The sequence below is a fragment of the Camelus dromedarius genome, chromosome 14 (assembly GCF_036321535.1).
Source record: "Camelus dromedarius isolate mCamDro1 chromosome 14, mCamDro1.pat, whole genome shotgun sequence".
Lineage (NCBI taxonomy): Eukaryota > Metazoa > Chordata > Mammalia > Artiodactyla > Camelidae > Camelus > Camelus dromedarius.
In genome coordinates, this window is record NC_087449.1 from 49,748,143 (window position 1) to 49,767,133 (window position 18,991).

Sequence of the window (18,991 nt, forward strand, 5' to 3'; positions counted from 1 at the left end):
AGGTCCCCTGAGGAACTCTGATGCCAGGGCCTAGGGCATTGTGGCTGGGGGCTGGGGCAGTCTCGCACACCTTGCCTCTCCTGATTCCTTCTGCATCCCCACTTGGGAGCGACTCAGTGTTGGGCGGAGAGGGTGGGCCTCTGTACTGAGCCTCCCCCCAGCTGCAGGTCCGGGTTAGTGATAACATCAAGCATTAAGCCTATTCTCCCGACCAGAAAGAACAGGGAAGCTTCAAAGATTCAATGACCTGCCCAGGGCCGTTGAGTGGCTGAGCTGGGATTCAGACCCCTCTTTGCCTCCCTCCAGCTCCAGGCACTGCCCAGCACTTGGTGCTGGCTCCCCGGCTGTCTGGAAAGACATCTCTCCTTGCGGGTGTGTCTAGGGTGCCCACTTAATCAGGCTGCCAAGGTGGCCACCAGGAACCCCCGCCCTTTTTCCTGCTCTTGGACACCAGCTGGCAGGCTCTGCCGGGCCAGCTGGGTTCACTCTGGTGATTCGCTTTGATGCTCAGATGAAAGAGGCCATGTTGATGGGTGCGGCATTGACCTTCAAGGCTGTGCCTGCCCTCGGGCCCACACTCAGTGCCCTCCTGCTCAGCGAGGGGAAGGAGCTGCCCCTCATTTATGGCAGCCCCTCTGGGCTGAAACCTGAGAAGTGAGGCTATGTCATCTCCTTTGCTGCCCTGACACCCCATGTGCCCAGCTCTGTGCTAACACCCTGAAAGCACTTTTGCTTGTCCTCAAAGGATCCAGTAAAAAAGTGATCATCTGCTCATTGTACAGATGGGAAACTGAGGCTCAGAGAGGTGAAGGCACCATTCAAGCCTCTGTCTTTCCCATGGGGTTGAGCCGGGGGGCCTCTGGCAAGTTGCTTGGCCAAGCATCTTCCGCACTGACAATAGGACCAGCCAGCCTGGCTCACTTCCCGCCTACCCTGCCTGAGGCCTCGGGGCGAGACCTGCGTGGCCCTGGGTGCTTTGCTCCCTTGCCTTCATCCAGTCTCCTGACCTTTGCCCTCTATTCTTTGCCTTCACCCCCCCACCGCCCCCTCCCAGGGCACCTCTGCCGGACCCGGCCCACGGATCTGGTGCTTGTTGTCGACAGCTCACGCAGCGTGCGGCCTGTGGAGTTTGAGAAGGTGAAGGTGTTCCTGTCCCAGGTCATCGAGTCGCTGGATGTGGGGCCCAATGCCACCCGCGTGGGCGTGGTCAACTACGCCAGCTCCGTGAAGCAGGAGTTCCCTCTGCGGGCCCACAGCTCCAAGGCCGCGCTGCTGCAGGCCGTACGCCACATCCAGCCGCTGTCCACTGGCACCATGACGGGTCTGGCCATCCAGTTCGCCATCACCAAGGCCTTAAGCGAAGCTGAAGGCGGTCGCCCCAGGTCCCCTGACATCAGCAAGGTAGGGCCCCGCCCTGCTGGGATCCGCTATTTGTAGGCTCCCATTGTGGGCTAAGAGCTCTGCCTGCTTGCATGTTAATTCTTACGACACCCCTCCCAGGCGGCCATTTGATAGTTGGGGAGCAACCTAACTAAGGTGACTGGCCGAGCTGGGACTCGAACTCATGGTCCCCCACCCTCTGACCCAGGAGCCTAAGGTCTCTGGGTAGCCCTTGATTCTTTCAGTTGAGTTGACCTTGGCTCCCCAGCCATCCTGAGCTCCCCTAAGGCAGAGACAGTCCAGATGCTTATGTGATGGTTAAGGGTGTGGACACTGCCACCAGCTTGTCTGGGGTCAAGGCCCCTGCTTCACCACACCAGCTGTACCACCCTGGGCAGTTAACTTCATCTCACGTGCCTCAATTTCCCCACCCACAAAATGGGAGTAACTACACCTTCTCAAGGTCTGTTACGAGGATCAAATGAGTTCACGGGCATAGAGGGCTCAGAACAGCACCTAGCACCTCATAATGCCCACGTAGGCATTAGTGATGTCTTTATTTAATAACCCTTGGAGGGCGAGGACTCAGGAGAACCAAGATATGCTCCCCAAGTTGCACAGTCTGGGAGGCCTCCAGGCAGAGTGCTGAGCGTTTCCACAGGTCTTGTACCCCCATGGTAATTTTTCAGGATTCAGCCCAGGGCCTGGAGCCTGCTCAGGTGCCCTCTCCCTGTCCTGGTCAGCAGTCCTCACACGAGCTCCTGCCCCTCTGCATCACAGCCTGAGCAGTTCCCATTTCCCTGCCCAGGCCCGCAGCCTAGGGCAGTACTCTTTCCTATCCCCCTCCACACCCAACTCTTTGGCAGGCAGTGCATGCCTGACACTTGAGTGTTGAATGATATGATCCTGCACAGAGGTGGGATTCCCATTTTACAGAAGAGAAAACTGAAGCATAAGGTATTGAAGCAACTTGCCCAACTAACAAGTGATGGAAGGACTCACAGACAATAATAGCACATGATCTCAGCCATCACAGCCCTCAAAGAAATGATGTATCAGGCAGCCTGCAGGGCCCATTTGATGGGGAACATTGACAAGGTCTGATCTGAGGTTGGTCGTGATAAAAGGATGTGGTGGTCCCCAGTGAGCCTAATGGAGAGGTAGTGAAGGGATGGTGGTGACATCTGTAATTGTGGTATCTCCAGAGTTAACCATTTCACTCCTGATCGGGCCAGTGGCCTGGGCTGGGCAAATGAGGGGAGTTCCTCCAGCTGGTGAGACAGAGGGTCTGAGGGAGCTGGCACCAGACGTTAGGTGTCCAGCCTGGCATTCACCTGTGGGAGGCTCCTGCAAGGTGGATGGAAAGTCCCAAGGAGGGATGGAAGAGGAACAGTGGGGACCACAGGAATATGGCAGCTCATGGCAGTGAATAGTCATGGCTCTGTTTTCAGTGCCAGGGGCCTAGGCCTCTGGAGGGCATGAGATTGTGCAAGATCACTCCTAAGGGGGCAAGAGTAATGATACAAAAATAATAGCTGCCCCTTCCGGGCTTCTTACCATGCATCATCTCACGCGGACCTCGCCACAACCCCTTTCTCCAGATGAAGGAAGGGAGGCTCAGGAAGGTGAGCTGCGACTCTTGGAGCCGTATTTCCAGCCCAGACCTGCCTTAACCACTATACTACAGGTAACCGAGACAGGGAGTCAGGCACCCAGGCCAGGCGTGGGGAGCAGGAATCAGAAGCAGACCCAGGTCAGAAGCAGAAAAGCAGCCAGCGGGGGCTGGATGGAGTTCCAGGCTCCAGCAGAGCTGCGAGGACCTGACTTCAGGGCAGGCTCAGATAGAGGATGGTGAGGGCCAGGCTCAACGCCAGGATCCCCTCCTGTCCCCCCATCCAGGGTATAAAGCACAGGAGCCTTGTGGGAAGGGAAGTGTTTTGCTTTTAGAAAAGGGCAGGTAGTATGGAGGGAAGAATGGAGGGAGGAAACGTGACATCTTTCTTCACTCCTTGGGTGGCTGTGCGGGAACCACCTGCCTCGTGGGAGGAAGTGCCATTCCTTAGCCTCTGCCTCCCTCCGGTGGTCAAAGGGTAGAACTGCATGGTGCTGGGCGCACAGGTTTCGCCCTGCCGTCAAGGGTCCCAGTCAGATGCGGGAGACAAGGCCCTGTCCTCAGATGGTCACAGAACAGCCTGCCCGAGGGAGGAGAAATCCAGAGGCCCTAGTCAGCCACGTCTCTCTCTCAGTCAGAGGAGCTCTGTCTCCTCTTCTGCTACCCAGGTTCTACTCCCTGGGGCGAAACCCTGGCGGGGAGATACACCTGACACCAGGTAGCCGTATGACTGGGACAAGCCACTCCGTCTCTCCGGGGCAAACTCCTCCTCTGCCAACCGTCCCGGGGTCTTACTGGAGGGCCAAGCGCCCCCCACCACCCAGTGCGGGGTGGGAGGCCCCGGCCTCACATGAGCCCCGCGTGTCGCAGGTGGTCATCGTCGTGACGGACGGGAGGCCCCAGGACAGCGTGCGGGACGTGTCTGCGCGGGCCCGGGCCAGCGGCATCGAGCTGTTCGCCATCGGCGTGGGCCGCGTGGACAAGGCCACGCTGCAGCAGATCGCCAGCGAGCCTCAGGACGAGCACATCGACTACGTGGAGAGCTACAGCGTCATCGAGAAGCTGTCCAAGAAGTTCCAGGAGGCCTTCTGCTGTGCGCGGGGCGGGGGATGGATCAGGCTGGGGGTGGCGATGGCGGAAGGCGGGTGGAGGACAGTGGGTACCCTCCGGCGTCTGGGAGGGGCCAGGGCAGGGACGGGGCTTGGCAGAGCTGGGGGCGGGGCTTAGAGTGTCAGCGGGGCAGGGCCTGGGCGGGGCTGTGGCCTATACAGGGTGGGGACTGAGATGGAGCCAACACCGGGGGCGGGGCCACGGCTGGTGGCAGGGCCTAAGTGTGTTTGCGGCAAGGTTGGAGGTGGAGCCTTGGCCAGATTGAGGTAGAACCAGCGCCCGGGGCGGGGCCAGGGTTCGGCGCGGCCTGATCTGCGGGCGAGTCCCAGCCCGGAGTTAAGGGAGTCGGGGAGAGGCGACACCTAGGGCCCTTTTTGTGGTAATGTCCTGGTAGGAAGGAAACCAGTAAGGGGAGGGCCTAAAAAAGCCTATGCTATTTGGATGTGGAGGGAGGGTGAGGAGCTGGGGTGCCAGAGCCTTAAGCGGTGTGGGAGGGTCCGAGAGGCCTGGGCATTGAGCAGGAGAAAGTTCAGAGCCTTTTACAAATAAGAGGTGGGCCTGTGGGAGGTCTTTGGGACGGGACTAGTCAGAAGTTGCAGAGTCTCCAGAAGAACAGGGGCAGGGTCAGGGTACGGACCTTTCCGCATTTATAAAATGGGTCTAAGAAGAGCATGAATCTAATTGTGAGGATTCAAGGAAATAATGCCCAGTGGTATTTTACAAATACCTGCTGAGCGCCTTCCCTGTGCTGTGTTCACTGCTTCATGCACCGCTCTGGACACTTGGAATACAGCAGTGAGGACAGGGGATGAAAGGTCCCGCCCCCGTGGCCTAGACCCCTTTAGCAGGAAGTTTTAGTTTATTATCAGCAACTTCTCCAGGGGTGTGAGCCCTGCTGCAGTGATTCTGGCCCTAGGCTGAGCGTCTGGGGCCTGGACCCCACCCTGTTGGGGGCCTCAGTTGCCCTGAACATGGGAGGGGCCATCCTGGCTGAGATGCCCGAGATCCTGTGACCGTGAGATTCTGAGTCTCCCCTTGTCCCCACAGTGGTGTCAGACCTGTGTGCCACGGGGGACCACGACTGCGAGCAGGTGTGTCTCAGCTCCCCAGGCTCCTACACCTGCGCCTGCCGCGAGGGCTTCACCCTGAACAGTGATGGCAAGACCTGCAATGGTCAGTGGGTTAGAAACAGTCCAGCTCAGGGAGGGTGGGGAAGGGGGCAGGGCCTTGGCCAGGACCCAGGAAGCCCACGGGAGCCTCCCTGCACTTTGCCTCTGGACCAATCTGCAATGGCGATAGATAGAGGCTTTCTAGAGTTTGGTGTCTGCACAAAGTTCTCTCCTGACTACTGTTCCTCTTTTTGTCCCAGAGGGTGGTGGGTTTAGTATGGTGGAAGGAGTGACGTAATCCTGAGTTCAAAACTTGGTGCCACTACCTCTGAGCTGTGTGACTGAGCAGCTTTTAGAGCTTCAGATTTCAATGCTGTAAAACGGGGCTTCATGGAGGGAGTTTTGGGGATGATCCTCCGTACAGATCTTGGGTGAGGTGGGTACCTAGCCAGCGGCTGGGATGGGTGATCACGTCCTTCCACGTTGTCTCCCCGCCTCCCCGCCCTCCCCAGTCTGCAGCGGTGGCAGTGGCGGTGGCAGTTCCGCTACGGACCTGGTCTTCCTCATTGATGGATCCAAGAGTGTGCGGCCGGAGAACTTTGAGCTGGTGAAGAAGTTCATCAACCAGATCGTGGACACGCTGGACGTGTCGGACAAGCTGGCCCAGGTGGGGCTGGTGCAGTACTCGAGCTCCGTGCGCCAGGAGTTCCCGCTGGGCCGCTTCCACACCAAGAAGGACATCAAGGCAGCGGTGCGGAACATGTCCTACATGGAGAAGGGCACCATGACTGGGGCTGCCCTCAAGTACCTCATCGACAATTCCTTCACCGTGTCCAGCGGGGCCAGGCCTGGTGCCCAGAAGGTGGGCATCGTCTTCACTGACGGCCGGAGCCAGGACTACATTAATGATGCTGCCAAGAAAGCCAAGGATCTCGGTAGGTACTGCCTGGACCCTGAACACCACCGATGGCCAGGGGTACACGTAGAACAGCTCAACTATAGTTTATCTTAGTGTCTGTCCTGATTAGTGCCCTAAGCCCAGGTTCAGTGTGAATGAGGAGTGGTTGGTTTGTCCAACTCTTTCTTGTATTGATGAGAACACTGAGGCCCCAGAAAAGTAAGTGGCTTGTTCTGATGGCCCTTTGGTAGGTGAGGCTTGGAACTTTTCCAGTTAAATGTTCCCAAGAACACAGCAACTGTTGGCAGGCAGCCCCACTTTGGGACAAGCCTGAGTCTCAGTTTTATCACCTATTAAATGAGGATAATAATAACCACCAGAGGGATGGTTATGTGGGTTACATGAGATCACAAAGTTCCCGGTGCAGGGGGTTAGGACAGGTCTGACATACAGTAGAACCTCAGTAAACGTTGATTTCCTTGATGTCTTTTCCCCCCAGTCATTGTGCCTGCAATTCTAGCATCTGCCACCAGGAGGTGTCTGGTGTGGATTGCCTGGGTGTTCTCCAGGAGGCTCAGCCTGGCAGCCTGTCTCCATGGCTACCGTTACTCAGCTTGTTCCTCTTGGCAGGCTTTAAGATGTTTGCCGTGGGTGTGGGCAATGCCGTGGAGGACGAGCTGAGGGAAATCGCCTCGGAACCCGTGGCCGAGCACTATTTCTATACAGCTGACTTCAAGACCATCAACCAGATTGGCAAGAAGTTGCAGAAGAAGATCTGTGTGGGTGAGTGAGGCCAGAAAGGGTGTTGATGGGAGGGCAGGTGGGGCTCTGGGTTGGGTGTGTGCGTGTGGGGAGCCATCCTGGAACTGGATGTGGGTGGGGAAAACAGGAGCTGGGGCGGCACCAAGAGTGGGCAGAACCCGGAGGAGGGCTGGCCGGTCCGACTTTCATGACCAGCGAGCATATATTGGATGCTCTTACACAAGCAGCACTGTTCTCAGAGCTCTCCAAATATTAAATCATTCAGTCCTATTTGGTAGGAATGTTATTATCCCCATTTTACAGACAGGAAAACCAAGACCAAAGAGATGGAATAACTTAATAATGGGAGGAGCCAGGATTTGAAACTTGCTACCTCCCCTGATCCTCGCTGGTGACCTCATTACTGGTCCCCAGTGATAAAGAGCATGAATTCCAGAGTTTGCATGTTTGCTCTGACACTAACTAGCTGTGAACCATGGGCAGGTTCTGTTACTTCTCGAGGTCTTCATTTGTAAAGTGGGGTTAATGACTTAAAACCCAAAGAGTCGGGGTGAGGAGTCACCAAGATGACACAGAGGCCCCCGGGAACAGTGTCCTGCACGTGGTAGGTGGTCAGCGTGGGGATGCTGCTGTTGGTGTTCTTTGTCAGGGCTTTGAGGCAGGAAGACGTTCAGGGGTTGCCCCCTCCATCACTCCTGGGAGCTCTGTCTCAAAAACTCTATGTGTCTCTCTGCCTTCTTACATCTCCCAGGCCCCATCCTTCCCCAAGACTCCCTAGTCCTGGCCCTCGGCAGTGACTACCCAGCCTCTCCCACCTCCCAGGCAACCACTCACCATCACCTTTCTCTTCTCCCACTTCTGTCCACCCCAGAGGAAGACCCGTGTGCCTGCGAGTCCCTCGTGAAATTCCAGACCAAAGTGGAGGGGCTGCTGCAGGCCCTGACCAGGAAGCATATCCTTTCCCAGAGGACGCTGCGGGGTGGGGGGAGGGGCAGGAGGATGGGCTGGGGGAGGGCACTGTGGGGAGAGGACAGAGCCGTGCGCCCCTGGCTGGTGGGGTTGGGGTGGGTTCCTCTTTGCCTGCCTCCTGCTGAAGACAGGCTGGAGCCTGGCCCGGCAGGCTGGCACCAGCTTTGGTACTGCCCCTGCTAAAGAAGAGGCTCCTCGGGCGTAAACAGAGAAACTGAGGCAGAAGCCAAGACCTAGACACGGGATACACACAGAGTCCCGGATGTACTCAGGACATGGCGCCCATGGGTTCCCCATTTCCCAGGCTCTCGGTGACATGAACCCCACCAGTCTCCACTCAAATGGGGCTGGGTCCCAAACAGCTACCCTGGCTCAGGCGGGACCAGGTGGGGGACCCAGCAGGCTTGAACCTGCAACTGGGTGGGGCTGGGCTTTCTGGGCTCGCTGTGACTGCCTGCTTATTTTTGGAGGTCACCATTGTGAGGGCTGTGGATGGATAAATTTTGATGTTGGGGTGAACACACGCTATAGAGGGGAGTGAGAGAAAGTCTTGGGGGAGTCCCAACTGCAGGTGCCACCCCCATCACTGCTCTGCTCTGGTCAACCTGCCCCTCTCCTTAACTCCTGGTCCACTGGAAGCTGTGAGTAAGCGGCTGGCCATCCTGGAGAACAGAATTGTCTAAGGCCACCTGTCCCCCACGGCCTCTCCATCTCCTCGCCCCAAGCGCAGGTTACAGAGTCCTGCCTGTGTCCCCGAGAGCCCGAGTTTAGTCTAGCTTTGCCATTTCAGCAATGGTGGGTTGGGAGGTGGGGGCCTGGGATGGCACCAGGCCTCTCCCTCACCCACCGTCCTGCGAGCCTGGGGGGAGTGTGTGTTTGAGTGCGTGTGCTGGGAGTGTGTGTGTGTTTGGGAGCATGTGTGTGTGTGCCTGAGGGCAGGCGTGTGTCTGGGAGCAGGGACGCTTGTGCATGAGGGAGAACACGGGGGTGAGAGTGAGAGGGATGGCGTTTGCTTTTTTTTTAATCAAAAGCTTAATATATTCCTATTTTTTTAGTCCACCCTTTCTTGACTGCGAGTGCTGTGAATCACTTTTCTTGTTTCTCTGTTCCCTTTTGAAAAACAATTAAATGTGATTTAACTTAAGCACTAAAAGAGGCCAGAGGCAGCGTGATTATTTAGGGAGCAGGAAGATGGATTGGTGGGGGTGGCAGGTGAAGGGACCGATTGCAGGACAGCCACAGTGGTGGTAACAGGGGTGACAGCCACGACTTCCAAACCGGCTCCCATTTGTCCTGCTTTTTCAATGACAAATTCACTGACGCCGCCTCATTTCATCCTCCCAGTGACCTTACCCAGAACAGTCTTGAGTCATCCCCATTTTACAGATGGGAAAGCCGAGCATTTGAGTGATGAGAGAACTTGTTGGAGAGACAAGGCTTGAATCTAAGACGGCAAGACATCAAAAGAAAAAGGCTTCAGAGAAGAAGGGCGAAGACACCAGATAGAACCATCCCCTCATCCATCCATCCATCCATCCATCCATGCAGACAACAAACAGAGGATGCGCCCTGCGTCAGGCAGTGGGGAGATGGTGGCCAATGGGACAGACACAGTCCTGTCCTTTAAGGGACCTCAGTTGAGCAGAGCGCTCTTTCACCCTCATCCCAGCTGGAGGAAGAGAGAAAGAGTTTAGTTTGTACCAGAAGCCCCTGGGGTGAGTGTGTGTGTGTGTGTGCATGCGCCTGTGAGACTCAGGGTCCTGGCCTGAGCCTGGGCTGGCCCTCCTTCCCCTGCCCGTCCCCACACCCCCTTGGAGTCCTCTCTGTTGCTTCCTTCTGTGTAGGGAGCCTCAGCCCCCAACACAGACAGCTGCAGCCCCCGCCTTGGGAACAGCACAAGGAAAGTCTTTGGCCTCCATGACCCCCGGACCCTGTTCTGGGCCCCTCTGGAGTCTCAATCCCTCACCTCCCAGAAGGGGAGCTTGGGTGATTTTCTGAACCCATTCTTGTTTAATGGGGCATTTTTAGCATTAGTACTCAATTCACACTTGAAGGCATGTAAAAGGCTTTTATAAGAAGCTCAGATCATCCTGAAAGATCTCCCTTAGAGGCAGTTCAAGGAGGTAAATAACACCACCAGCAGCACCGGAGCCACATCAGTACAACAGCTCAACCTCATAAGAGTAATGTGAACGTCACACTACCACCTGGGACCCCGCCATCACCACACACACCTTTTGCCGAGTCCTTTGTCTGTTATGGCCCTGGGCAAGGATTTATTTCTGCTGTCCCTGGAGGCTCCTTGTCACTGCCCCTGTGGCCATGGCTCAGCCCACACTTCCTGTCTTCTAAGATTATCCCCACTCCCCTCCCCCAGCACACGGGGGCGGCGTGGCAGTACATACCTGTTGGTGCAGGGTCACCCTGCCTCCTGGACTCAGCTGATTGGTTAGTGGGGTCATGTGACCCAAGCTGGGCCAATCAGCCTCTCTCTTCTGGGAATTTGGACACGGAGACCTTCGTTACCTGGCTGCAGGTGCTAGAGTTGTGTGGTCTCTCTCTTATTCCGGCTGTGCTGGAAGGCTGAGATGGGGGCTTCTGTCCTCAGGAAAGAGAAAAGCAGCATTTGCTAGGTTGCTGATGGCTTTCTAGTCTGTTTCAGTTATCTACTGCTGCGTAACAAATCACCCCAAAACTTAGTGGCTTAAAACAGCCACCTCTTCTTGTGTGATTCTGTGGTTTACTGGGCTCAGTTGGGTGTTTCTTCTGCTCCATGTGGTACTGGCTGGGGCTGCCGTGGTTTGGGTCTCAGTCAGGCTGAAACATCTGGCACCACTCGCTCACGTGACTGCAGCCTCGGTAAAGACAGCTGCCAGGTGAGGTCTCTGTCTTTGGCTTTTTATTTATTTACATCCATTTACACTGTTGCTGCAATTTCTGGTGCACAGCATAATGTTTCAGTCTCCATATATGTACATATATTCCTTTTCTTTCTTTCTTTTTATTTTTTTTTGCATTTTATTTATTTGGGTCTCTGTCTCTCTTTGCTTTTCGCTCTCACTCTCTTTACCCAAGGAGTACCAGAGCCTTACTTTCTCCACATGCACTCTCCAGCAGGAGGAAGTGGACTATTTACATGGCAGCTCAGGGCTTCCAGAAGATTCTTGGGTCTGAGACCCCAAATTGGCACTGCATGACTTTCAGCACATTTTGTTTGTCAAAGCGGTTATCAGCCTGCTCAAATTCAAGCAATGAGGAGATAAACTTCACCTCTGCATGGAGGGAGAGTGACAAGGAATTCGTGGCCGTTTTTAATCTACCACATGGGGTCATTCACTGGTCTGCCTGCTTGGGCCTGGCCACACTCCCTGCCTGGCCACACATGAGACACCCAGGAAACTGCAGCAAAGTTAAACACGGTCCAGTCAGTTTCTATTTCAGGGAAGGCAAAAGCCCTGACTTGGCTGTCCTCTCATGTCTGTGTCCTCCCACCTACGTGGGGACCTTTGTGTCCTGGTTCTCAGCTTTCAGACCACCCTGACTTCTAGCTCCTCAGCTGCCTGAGAGCTTGCCTTTCCACCTGCATCCCCCAGGCTACATCCTTGGAGGAGAACTACCAGCCCCGCCCCACAGAGGGTTGCAGGGTGTGAGTGAGTAATGAATGGAAAGCACTCAGCACATCACCCACCCACATTTTACATCCAAAGTGGAGCTAGCATCACTGGTGCCCACTGCAGGGTGGTTTCCTGGCCGCAGGGGTACACCCAAACCTGTCAGATTCCTACACACTTCTCTGGCTCCCATCTGGTACTGGTGTCCTTCGAGATGCTGTGGCCACCTGGCCTCCAGTGGCTGTGCCACCTGGGGCACCTGTTACCTGCTGGGATGCCACCCCAGAGTGTGCACCATGGCTCTCTGCAAGCCTTCTGCTCCTGTGACATGTTAATAGGTGCCCACCCCCAGCCCCACCAGGAGGCCAATACTAGACAGCCTTCTCTCTGCTTCGGGTGGTGCCAGCCTGATCGCCAGGGCTCAGGAGGCAAGGCGAGGAGGGTATATGAGTCTGCAGGCTTCCAGGGACAGCAGCCGGCTCCACCACTCAGTCATGCTGCAAATGTTCATACCACACAGTCCTTCTGGGCAATAGAGGGGAGAACAAAATAGACAGAGGTCCGTGTGTTCATGGGCTGACATTCCAGCTTCACTTATTTCTGTGTGAACCTGGACAGGTCATCCCACCTCCCTGTGGGCCTTAGTTCTTCATCTGTTAGCTGGAGAGATGGCCAAAAACAAGAAGTCAATGGAGAGAAATCTCCCAAGAAGCACACGGTGTGTCCTCAAAGACCAGAAGCTGTTGACGCTTCTCTGATGAAGTCAGACGGGATTGTTTGACCCAGCAGCAACTGTCTGGCCTGGCAGGGACCAAGCATCAGACCTCGAGTTTCCAGGAAAGGTCCACGGAGAGGTGATAGCAGAGGGGGGGAGCAGCCCTGTCTTTGGAGTCACACAGCCCTGGTGTGAGTTCCCCGTGGCCCCCTTGCCTTGAACAAACTCTTTCACCCTCTGACCTCAGCTTCCTCAGCAGGAAACAGTGCCCTTCTGGCAGTGATCATGCTGAGGTGCCTGGACAGTCAGGGGGCGTGGCAAGGGTGTGGTCAGCCCCAAAGGGCTCCCTGGAGGAGGCGGAAGAGGTGGATTTGCAAGTAGCAAGAGGGCTAAACTTGTGGTGGGGGAAGCCCTGCAGGGAAAATCTGGAAAGTGGAGTGTGTGGGAAGGGAGGGAGAGCTGAAAAGGGGCATATGGCTAGGGGGGAGGGAAGGGAGCTGAGAGTCAGGGCTGTAAGGACAGTTCTGGTCTATTCCTCCATCCTTCCCTCCTCCTTTCCTCTCTCCTTATCTTCTTTCCTCCCTTTCCTCCATCTTTCCACATTTATTAAGCATCGCAAAAGGCCAAAGCATACACCAGGCACTAGGGACAAAATGGAAAATGTCTGCTGGTCATGGTGCTGACAGTCTGGTGGAGCAGAGAGACATTAGACAGAGAGGTACACCGAGACTCCGGCTGTGACAGCAGACAGAGGAATTAGGGTGTTGACGAAATAATCAATAAACCATCTGTCATAGGAGTAGAAAAGAGATTTTTTTGAGCCAAACTGAGGTCTATAGCCCGGGAGACAGTCTCTCAGCTAACTGAGGAACTGCTCCGGAGAAGCATGATTTTCGGCATAGCTGTATGTCTTGCCAGAACAAAGAACATTAAACAAATCAGGGTACATTCCTTCAAGGTTTCAAAATAAACAGACCAGCATGTACACAGCGAGTCAGTACATCCTTAGTACCTGGGAAAGGAGTCTGATCACAGAAGGAGTTACCAGCATTGGAGGCACTGAAGGTCCCGACGAATACTTCCAGTGACCCCAGGAGGCAGCATTAGTGTCATGTGTCTTCGCTGTGATGGGACTTGTCCGAGTCGGTGGAGGAACCGACTCCTCGGTTTAGCCAGTGCTGAGGCCTTGCTTAGGAACAGGCTGTACTTAGCTCTGCTGCCTGTGATATTAATGTCAAGCCCAGGGCACACAGTAGGCGCTTAGAAGATCCCAGTGGTCTCTGTCCCCCCTGTTACCTGCCTGGGCAGTCAGCAGGCTCACAGTATGGCAGGTGGTGGACCTGGCCCTGGAGGAGCCTGGGGCGGGATCTCGGTGGGCAGAGGGGGCCAAATTGGACCCCAAAGGAGGGGGCTGGTGGGAGCCAGGCAGGGTGTAAGTGTCCCACCAGGCCGGCTGGGGCTGGAGAAGGTGCTGCACGTGGAGAACGATCAGAGCCCAGTGGGAGGGAGGGGCCCGCGGGGCGAAGGCTGCGGCAGGGCCCAGCTCAGAGACTTAGAACTGCTGGACCCGAGGCCCCGCTGGGCTGGGGGTCTGAGGCCTCTGGGGCTGGGCCTCAGGACTTTGCATGAAAGCAACACGCGGAGGGGTGTGTGCTCAGGACGCAGCCGTTTTGCAGGGGGAGGGCTGCTTCCTGTGCCCAGTGTTCCTGCCTGAGGACTTCCATGGCGGGAGAGAGAGTGTGGGACAGCTGGTGGGAGAAGCAGGGAGGTCAGTCCCCCGAAGACTGGCCCACAGACACCGAGGGTCAGAACCAGGGGAGTTAAGGCTTCTGGTTGCAAGTGACAGAAACGCCACAGCAACCAGCTTAAGCCTAAGAAGGGAGTTGAGGGGGTCCTGGGACTGAAGGTGCTGGGGGAGGGGGCTGGGCTCAGCGATGCCTTCAGGCCTCCGTCTCTCTTTACTCTTGACTCTGGTCTCCACCACCATGCCCTCAGGCCCAGGCAGGCCCTTTCCTCCAGAAGGTCCCACACTTCAGACTGATACCCTGCCACCTCCAAGTGTAGGAACGTTCCCTGAATTCAGTCCCGTGAGCTCTGATGGGTCCTGTGCTCACCCTTGACCGATCACGGTGGCCACGGTGATGCAAGGCTGTAACTGGCCGGGCTTGCGGGCTCTGCCCTGGATGGTGGGTGGAGTCAGCTGCACGAGACCACCCAGGACTGAGAATACTGAGCAGTGATTCTTCAAGGAGAAGGAAGGGCTGTTAGATGCCAGGCCTGGGTGCAGGGTGGGCAGAACCGACCCCTATCCTCCACAGGTAGGGGCAGGGAGGGCGTGGAAACCCTGCTGGGACAGTTCCCCGGGACACCATCATTTTTCCTGGCATGGGGGTGGGGAACTCGCTCTTAAAGGACAACGCTGTCAGGCTCCAAGGGAGGCAAGGGATGGCATCTCAGGGTCTTTCAAACCCCAACTCCTGCCGCTAACTCATCTCAGTTCTGCCCACAGCGACTCCAGGTCCTCACGCGGCCCACCCTCTCCACGTCATTCCCACGTCTCTCTCTGCTTTCAGTTTCATTAACAGAGGGTTATAAACGAGTCCCAGAGAGAAGGAAAAGCAGCATCTCCCCAGGGCAGCTGCAGTCTATTGGCAGAAGGCAAGTTCCCTTGTAACGGATATTTTTGTTTTTTCTGATTTTTGTAGAGATAAACAGGAGTAAACTAATTAGGATTTTTTTCTCTTTCTTTCCTCTGGTCTTGGAGGACAATGGGAGTCTCCTGGCCCCCACGGTGAATTGGTTACCAGGTTTCAATAAGGGGTTTGTCTTTGTAATTACAGTTCATTAATGGATTTACAAGGGACGGAAGATGGCAAAGTCGGCTCAGGGGATTGTTTTGCATTTCTCCTGTTTTAATTACATGATTTTCTCCAGAACCAATGCACTGTGAAAAATGTCAGGGAGGGGGGGTCCCAACACCCCATCTGTTCCAGATGCAAATGCAGTTAATACAAGAAGAGGCAGGAGCTGCTCAGAGACTTCCTGCTACCTGAGTGTGGACCCCCTCCCCTCTGAGCTGCTGCGCTGGGGGAGGGGGATTGGCCATAATCCGGGTATGTTGACCTAGGGAGGGGACAGCTCTGCTCACTGGGGGCTTGGCAACCTTTGTGTATTTGGGGTCGGAATCAGATTTAGGTCACCGACTGAGTTACCTTTTTTTGATCATCCACTAGGTGCTTGGTCATCTACACCTAATTTCTAATTCAAACTTCTCAGCGATCCTTTTAGTAGATTTGCTTCACAAACGGAGAAACCAAAGCTGCCAGATGTAAAGTGTCACCCAGCCCATAAGTGGCAGGGCTGGGATTTGAACCCTGGAATCTCTGGCTTCAAAGTCAGGGCTTTTTCCAAAACTTCATCTCTGAGGTTCAGACTCACGAGGATGAAAGGGGGTTTTAGTCCTTTCTCCACAGGTTGGGACCATAGCAGGTTAACTGGCTTTCCTGCTTTGTTCTTTAGTCTACTGCACACTGACACTGGAGTAATGGTCCTATGGTGCACAATGATCAGGTAACAACCCCACTCAAGAACCTTCTCTGGCTCCCTATTAGCTCCAAGATAAAAGTCTAAGTGGTTGAACATTCTAGGTGCTGTACAGTCTGGTTTTTGCTCAGACCTGTTGGAAAACTAATTTTCTAATATTCCCACTCACCTTTTGTTACCACCTGGGTGACCCAGTTTCCATTTCCCCCTGACTCTGGTCAAGAAAATCTCAAGGACTGCCTTGGACCTTGGAGTTAGTAAACGATTGTGGAAGAGTGGAAATCCCCTGGGGTTGCTATGGCGGAATCTGGCCACAGGATGGCACCATCGGCCCAGGAATGGGGTGGCCAGGCTGGTGGTTTCAGGGGGATGGGGTTCAGCAGCCCTTACTGTGAGCTGGGCTAGTTCCGTCACTGGTCACACTCAGTAGCACCTAACCTAATCCCTGTAAACCACCCCCTCCCTCCTGCACACAGAGGCTCCCAAGAAAGGCAGCGACCACTCTCCAGGGGAGACCGGGGATGTGGGTCTCCTCTGAGATGGTTGTTACCTCCCACTTGAATCACTCGCTCCGAGATGCCCGGCAAAGGGCCTGGGCGGGAGCCACCTCTGGTCTCCCAGGGCCAGTCCAGGGGCTTTGCTGGACTAGGGGTGGCAGCTCAGACCTGGATGATAGGGAAGGGTTGGGACTGAGTAGGAACACCCCCAGGAGGCATCTTCCTGTTCTCCCACCCTCTCTTGTTCCTGTGGGCAATGGTCAAGTCTTCTGTCCCTAAATCAGGATATAAGTGTCTTCAATCTCAAAATAACTGCAGCTTGAGGGGTGGGTATTAGAGATCCCGAAGTAGAGGTGCTAGGGTCGGGGGCTCTAAGTCACCTCCGCAATCCAAAAGCTGGGGTGAGTCCTTGTGCTGTGTGACTTCAGACACGTGACTGCTCTTCTGGGTCTCAGTTTGCTCACCCAGGAAACAGGGGGAGCAATTTCTACCTCGCTGGGGCGTGGAGGTGGAAACAAGACCGGGTGTAAGTGCCGAGCCCAGGGCGAGGTTGCTCGAGAGCTCAAGAGGCATCGTCATCGGCGTTTGGGTCCAGGAGCCGCATCTCCTCCACATCAAGAACGATCCTTTCCTCCCTCATCGAAAACCTGCTAACAGGTCAGGATGTGTCCCCTCCCATCTTCCTCTCAGGTTCCAGGGCCTGAAGTGGCTCTTTTCTGTCTGTCCCCACCCTGTGTGAGGTGTGAGCGGCTGCCCTACTCAGTGACGGGGTGTGTGGGGTCTGCAGGGGGACAGTCTAGAGGGTGGCCGCTTGCTGTGCCCAGACCTGGGTGTGAGGCTCCTCACTCAGGCCCCATGTGATGGCAAGTCTTTCCCTCCCTGAACCTTGGGCACGCAGAGGCACATTGTCCACGGGGACTGCACGTGGGACCCCAGCATCCTAACAGCGACGTCATCTCCGTCCTTTCTAAGGTACCCGCCAGAAGGGGTGTGAGTTATGAATGAACTTCCAGAATGAGCTCAACTGGGCTTCCTGGGGCCTTGATAGACATGAGTATTAATGAATGTGGGAAAGAATGAAAGCATCCAGGCCACACAGAACGTATCTTGTTCCCATAGCCTTTCAGTGGTAATAAATAATATAAATAATATAACCATACAAATAATAAGTATAAAATATAAGTGAATACATATTATTATAGTTTATGTATAACTATAAATAGTAATTTATAAATATAAATCTATAAGTAGCTAGCATATATCCATGCTTACTATGAGCTAAGCCTTGTCCTCAGAGTGCTAACCTCATTTATTCCCCACAACCACTTTGGGAGGTAGGACTATGCCCACTGTACAGGTTGGGTAAAGGGAGGCTCAGAGAGCAGAAAATTACTTGCAGAAGCAAGTAGAGGCTCTGGGACTTGATTCAAGCCTGTCTGACCCCCATGGTTCCTGAATCTTCCTTCCTCCAGGAGGAAACCCATTTGTTGCCCCAGGTGCTCTTTGGGGTTTCAGGTTGGGGTCCCAGCCCACTGGTTTGGCCTCTGGACCCTGTCTAGCTTGGCCACAAACTTGCTACAGTGCGGGCTGGAACAGACTCTGGGCCCACTCCCACTCAGAGGCCTCTCTGCCTGCCGCCCTCCAAATCCCCCCACCGTTGGCACAGCCGCTATTTGGGCATGTGGCCCCACTGGGGGAGGATTTTCCCCTCTTCTAGGTATCAGGTTTTCCCTTGCAGTTTTCTGCTTTCATTCCTGGCAGGAGCCCTCGGCCCACAGACAGCAGTCCCTCCCAGCCTCTCTCCTGTGGATGGCGCAGAGCCAGGAATTCTGTCCCAAGCCTGGGACTTCCTCCAGGAGCCAGGACTGGTGGGGAGCAGATGTGGGGAGCATGCCCACAGGCATCCCGTTGGGGCCATCACAGTCTTGCTCCTTTCCCCACAGACGGTGGGTGGGACTGTGGTCAGTGGGGCCTGCAGCCACCACAGTGTTCCCTTGCCAGGGCCCAGCCCTGGGCGGCAGATGAGGGTGGGGCTTCCCCAGAAGAATGAAACTCCACTGTCCTGGGCCGGGCTGGGCTGGGAGAGGCCAGGCCAGGTCCACCCGCCTGGATCCAGATGCTGCTTCCTCTCCTCCCCCTCCCCATGGCCTCTCCATCAGCAGCCCCGGAGTCTCCCGGGGAGTGAGGGTCTCAGGGGTGACTACGGGTGTGCGTGGACAAACATGAGTATTTTATATTTTACCAGTCATATATTTGTATTAACGGGTATCAGGAAAAAAAAATCTCACAAGCAATTAATGCATTAAACCCTTGATGTCATGGCTGTTACTGCTTAGGGTGAGGCAAATTGGAAAAGGGAGGCCATTTCAAGTCAATTTAAAGGGACTGATTGAATCAAAATCAATATCGTGCAGTGGAGGGTGTGGGCGGCCAACGCTTGGGAGGCTCAGAGAAGCTACCCGAGCTCGGGAGACACGGAGGAGGCCATGAGCCCTGGAGTGAGCCCCGGGGGTCCACCTGGCTCTGTGGGGGGAACTTGGGCAGCTCGCTGCACCCTGTGAGCCTCAGTCTCCTCCTCCATAACGTGGGGACGAGCAGTGGCAGCTGCAGAGCTGTGGCGGGGGTTAGATGGGGTGAGGGGGAGGGCTGGCGCGGAGCTCTGCCCAGCGTCAGCGCCCGGCCCAGCACGGCGGATGGTGCTGTTATGATTAGTGGTGTTAAGGTCTCCTGTTAGCATCAGGAGCTTATTCTGGCTGAGGTGACCGGTACCTTTCACTCAACCCTC

At 55.4% G+C, this 18,991-nt stretch overlaps 1 protein-coding gene across 1 annotated transcript; it reads left to right on the forward strand.

The window, feature by feature from the left end:
• Nucleotides 1-818: 818 nt before the first annotated feature.
• Nucleotides 819-8,523, forward strand: MATN1 (matrilin 1). Its single transcript, XM_064493321.1, has 7 exons — nt 819-1,401; nt 3,863-4,085; nt 5,150-5,275; nt 5,724-6,146; nt 6,740-6,892; nt 7,743-7,850; nt 8,480-8,523. Exons 1-7 carry the CDS (start codon nt 838-840, stop codon nt 8,521-8,523), a joined length of 1,641 nt encoding a protein of 546 aa, XP_064349391.1. The 5' UTR covers nt 819-837.
• Nucleotides 8,524-18,991: the final 10,468 nt, after the last annotated feature.

Excerpts from the sequence above, each read along its gene's own strand:
- MATN1 (XM_064493321.1), top strand. The coding sequence starts at position 838 with ATGGGGTTGAGCCGGGGGGCCTCTGGCAAGTTGCTTGGCCAAGCATCT. Across the intron at positions 5,276-5,723 it reads TGATGGCAAGACCTGCAATG|TCTGCAGCGGTGGCAGTGGC; the intron begins GTCAGTGGGTTA and ends CGCCCTCCCCAG. Across the intron at positions 6,893-7,742 it reads GCAGAAGAAGATCTGTGTGG|AGGAAGACCCGTGTGCCTGC; the intron begins GTGAGTGAGGCC and ends TGTCCACCCCAG.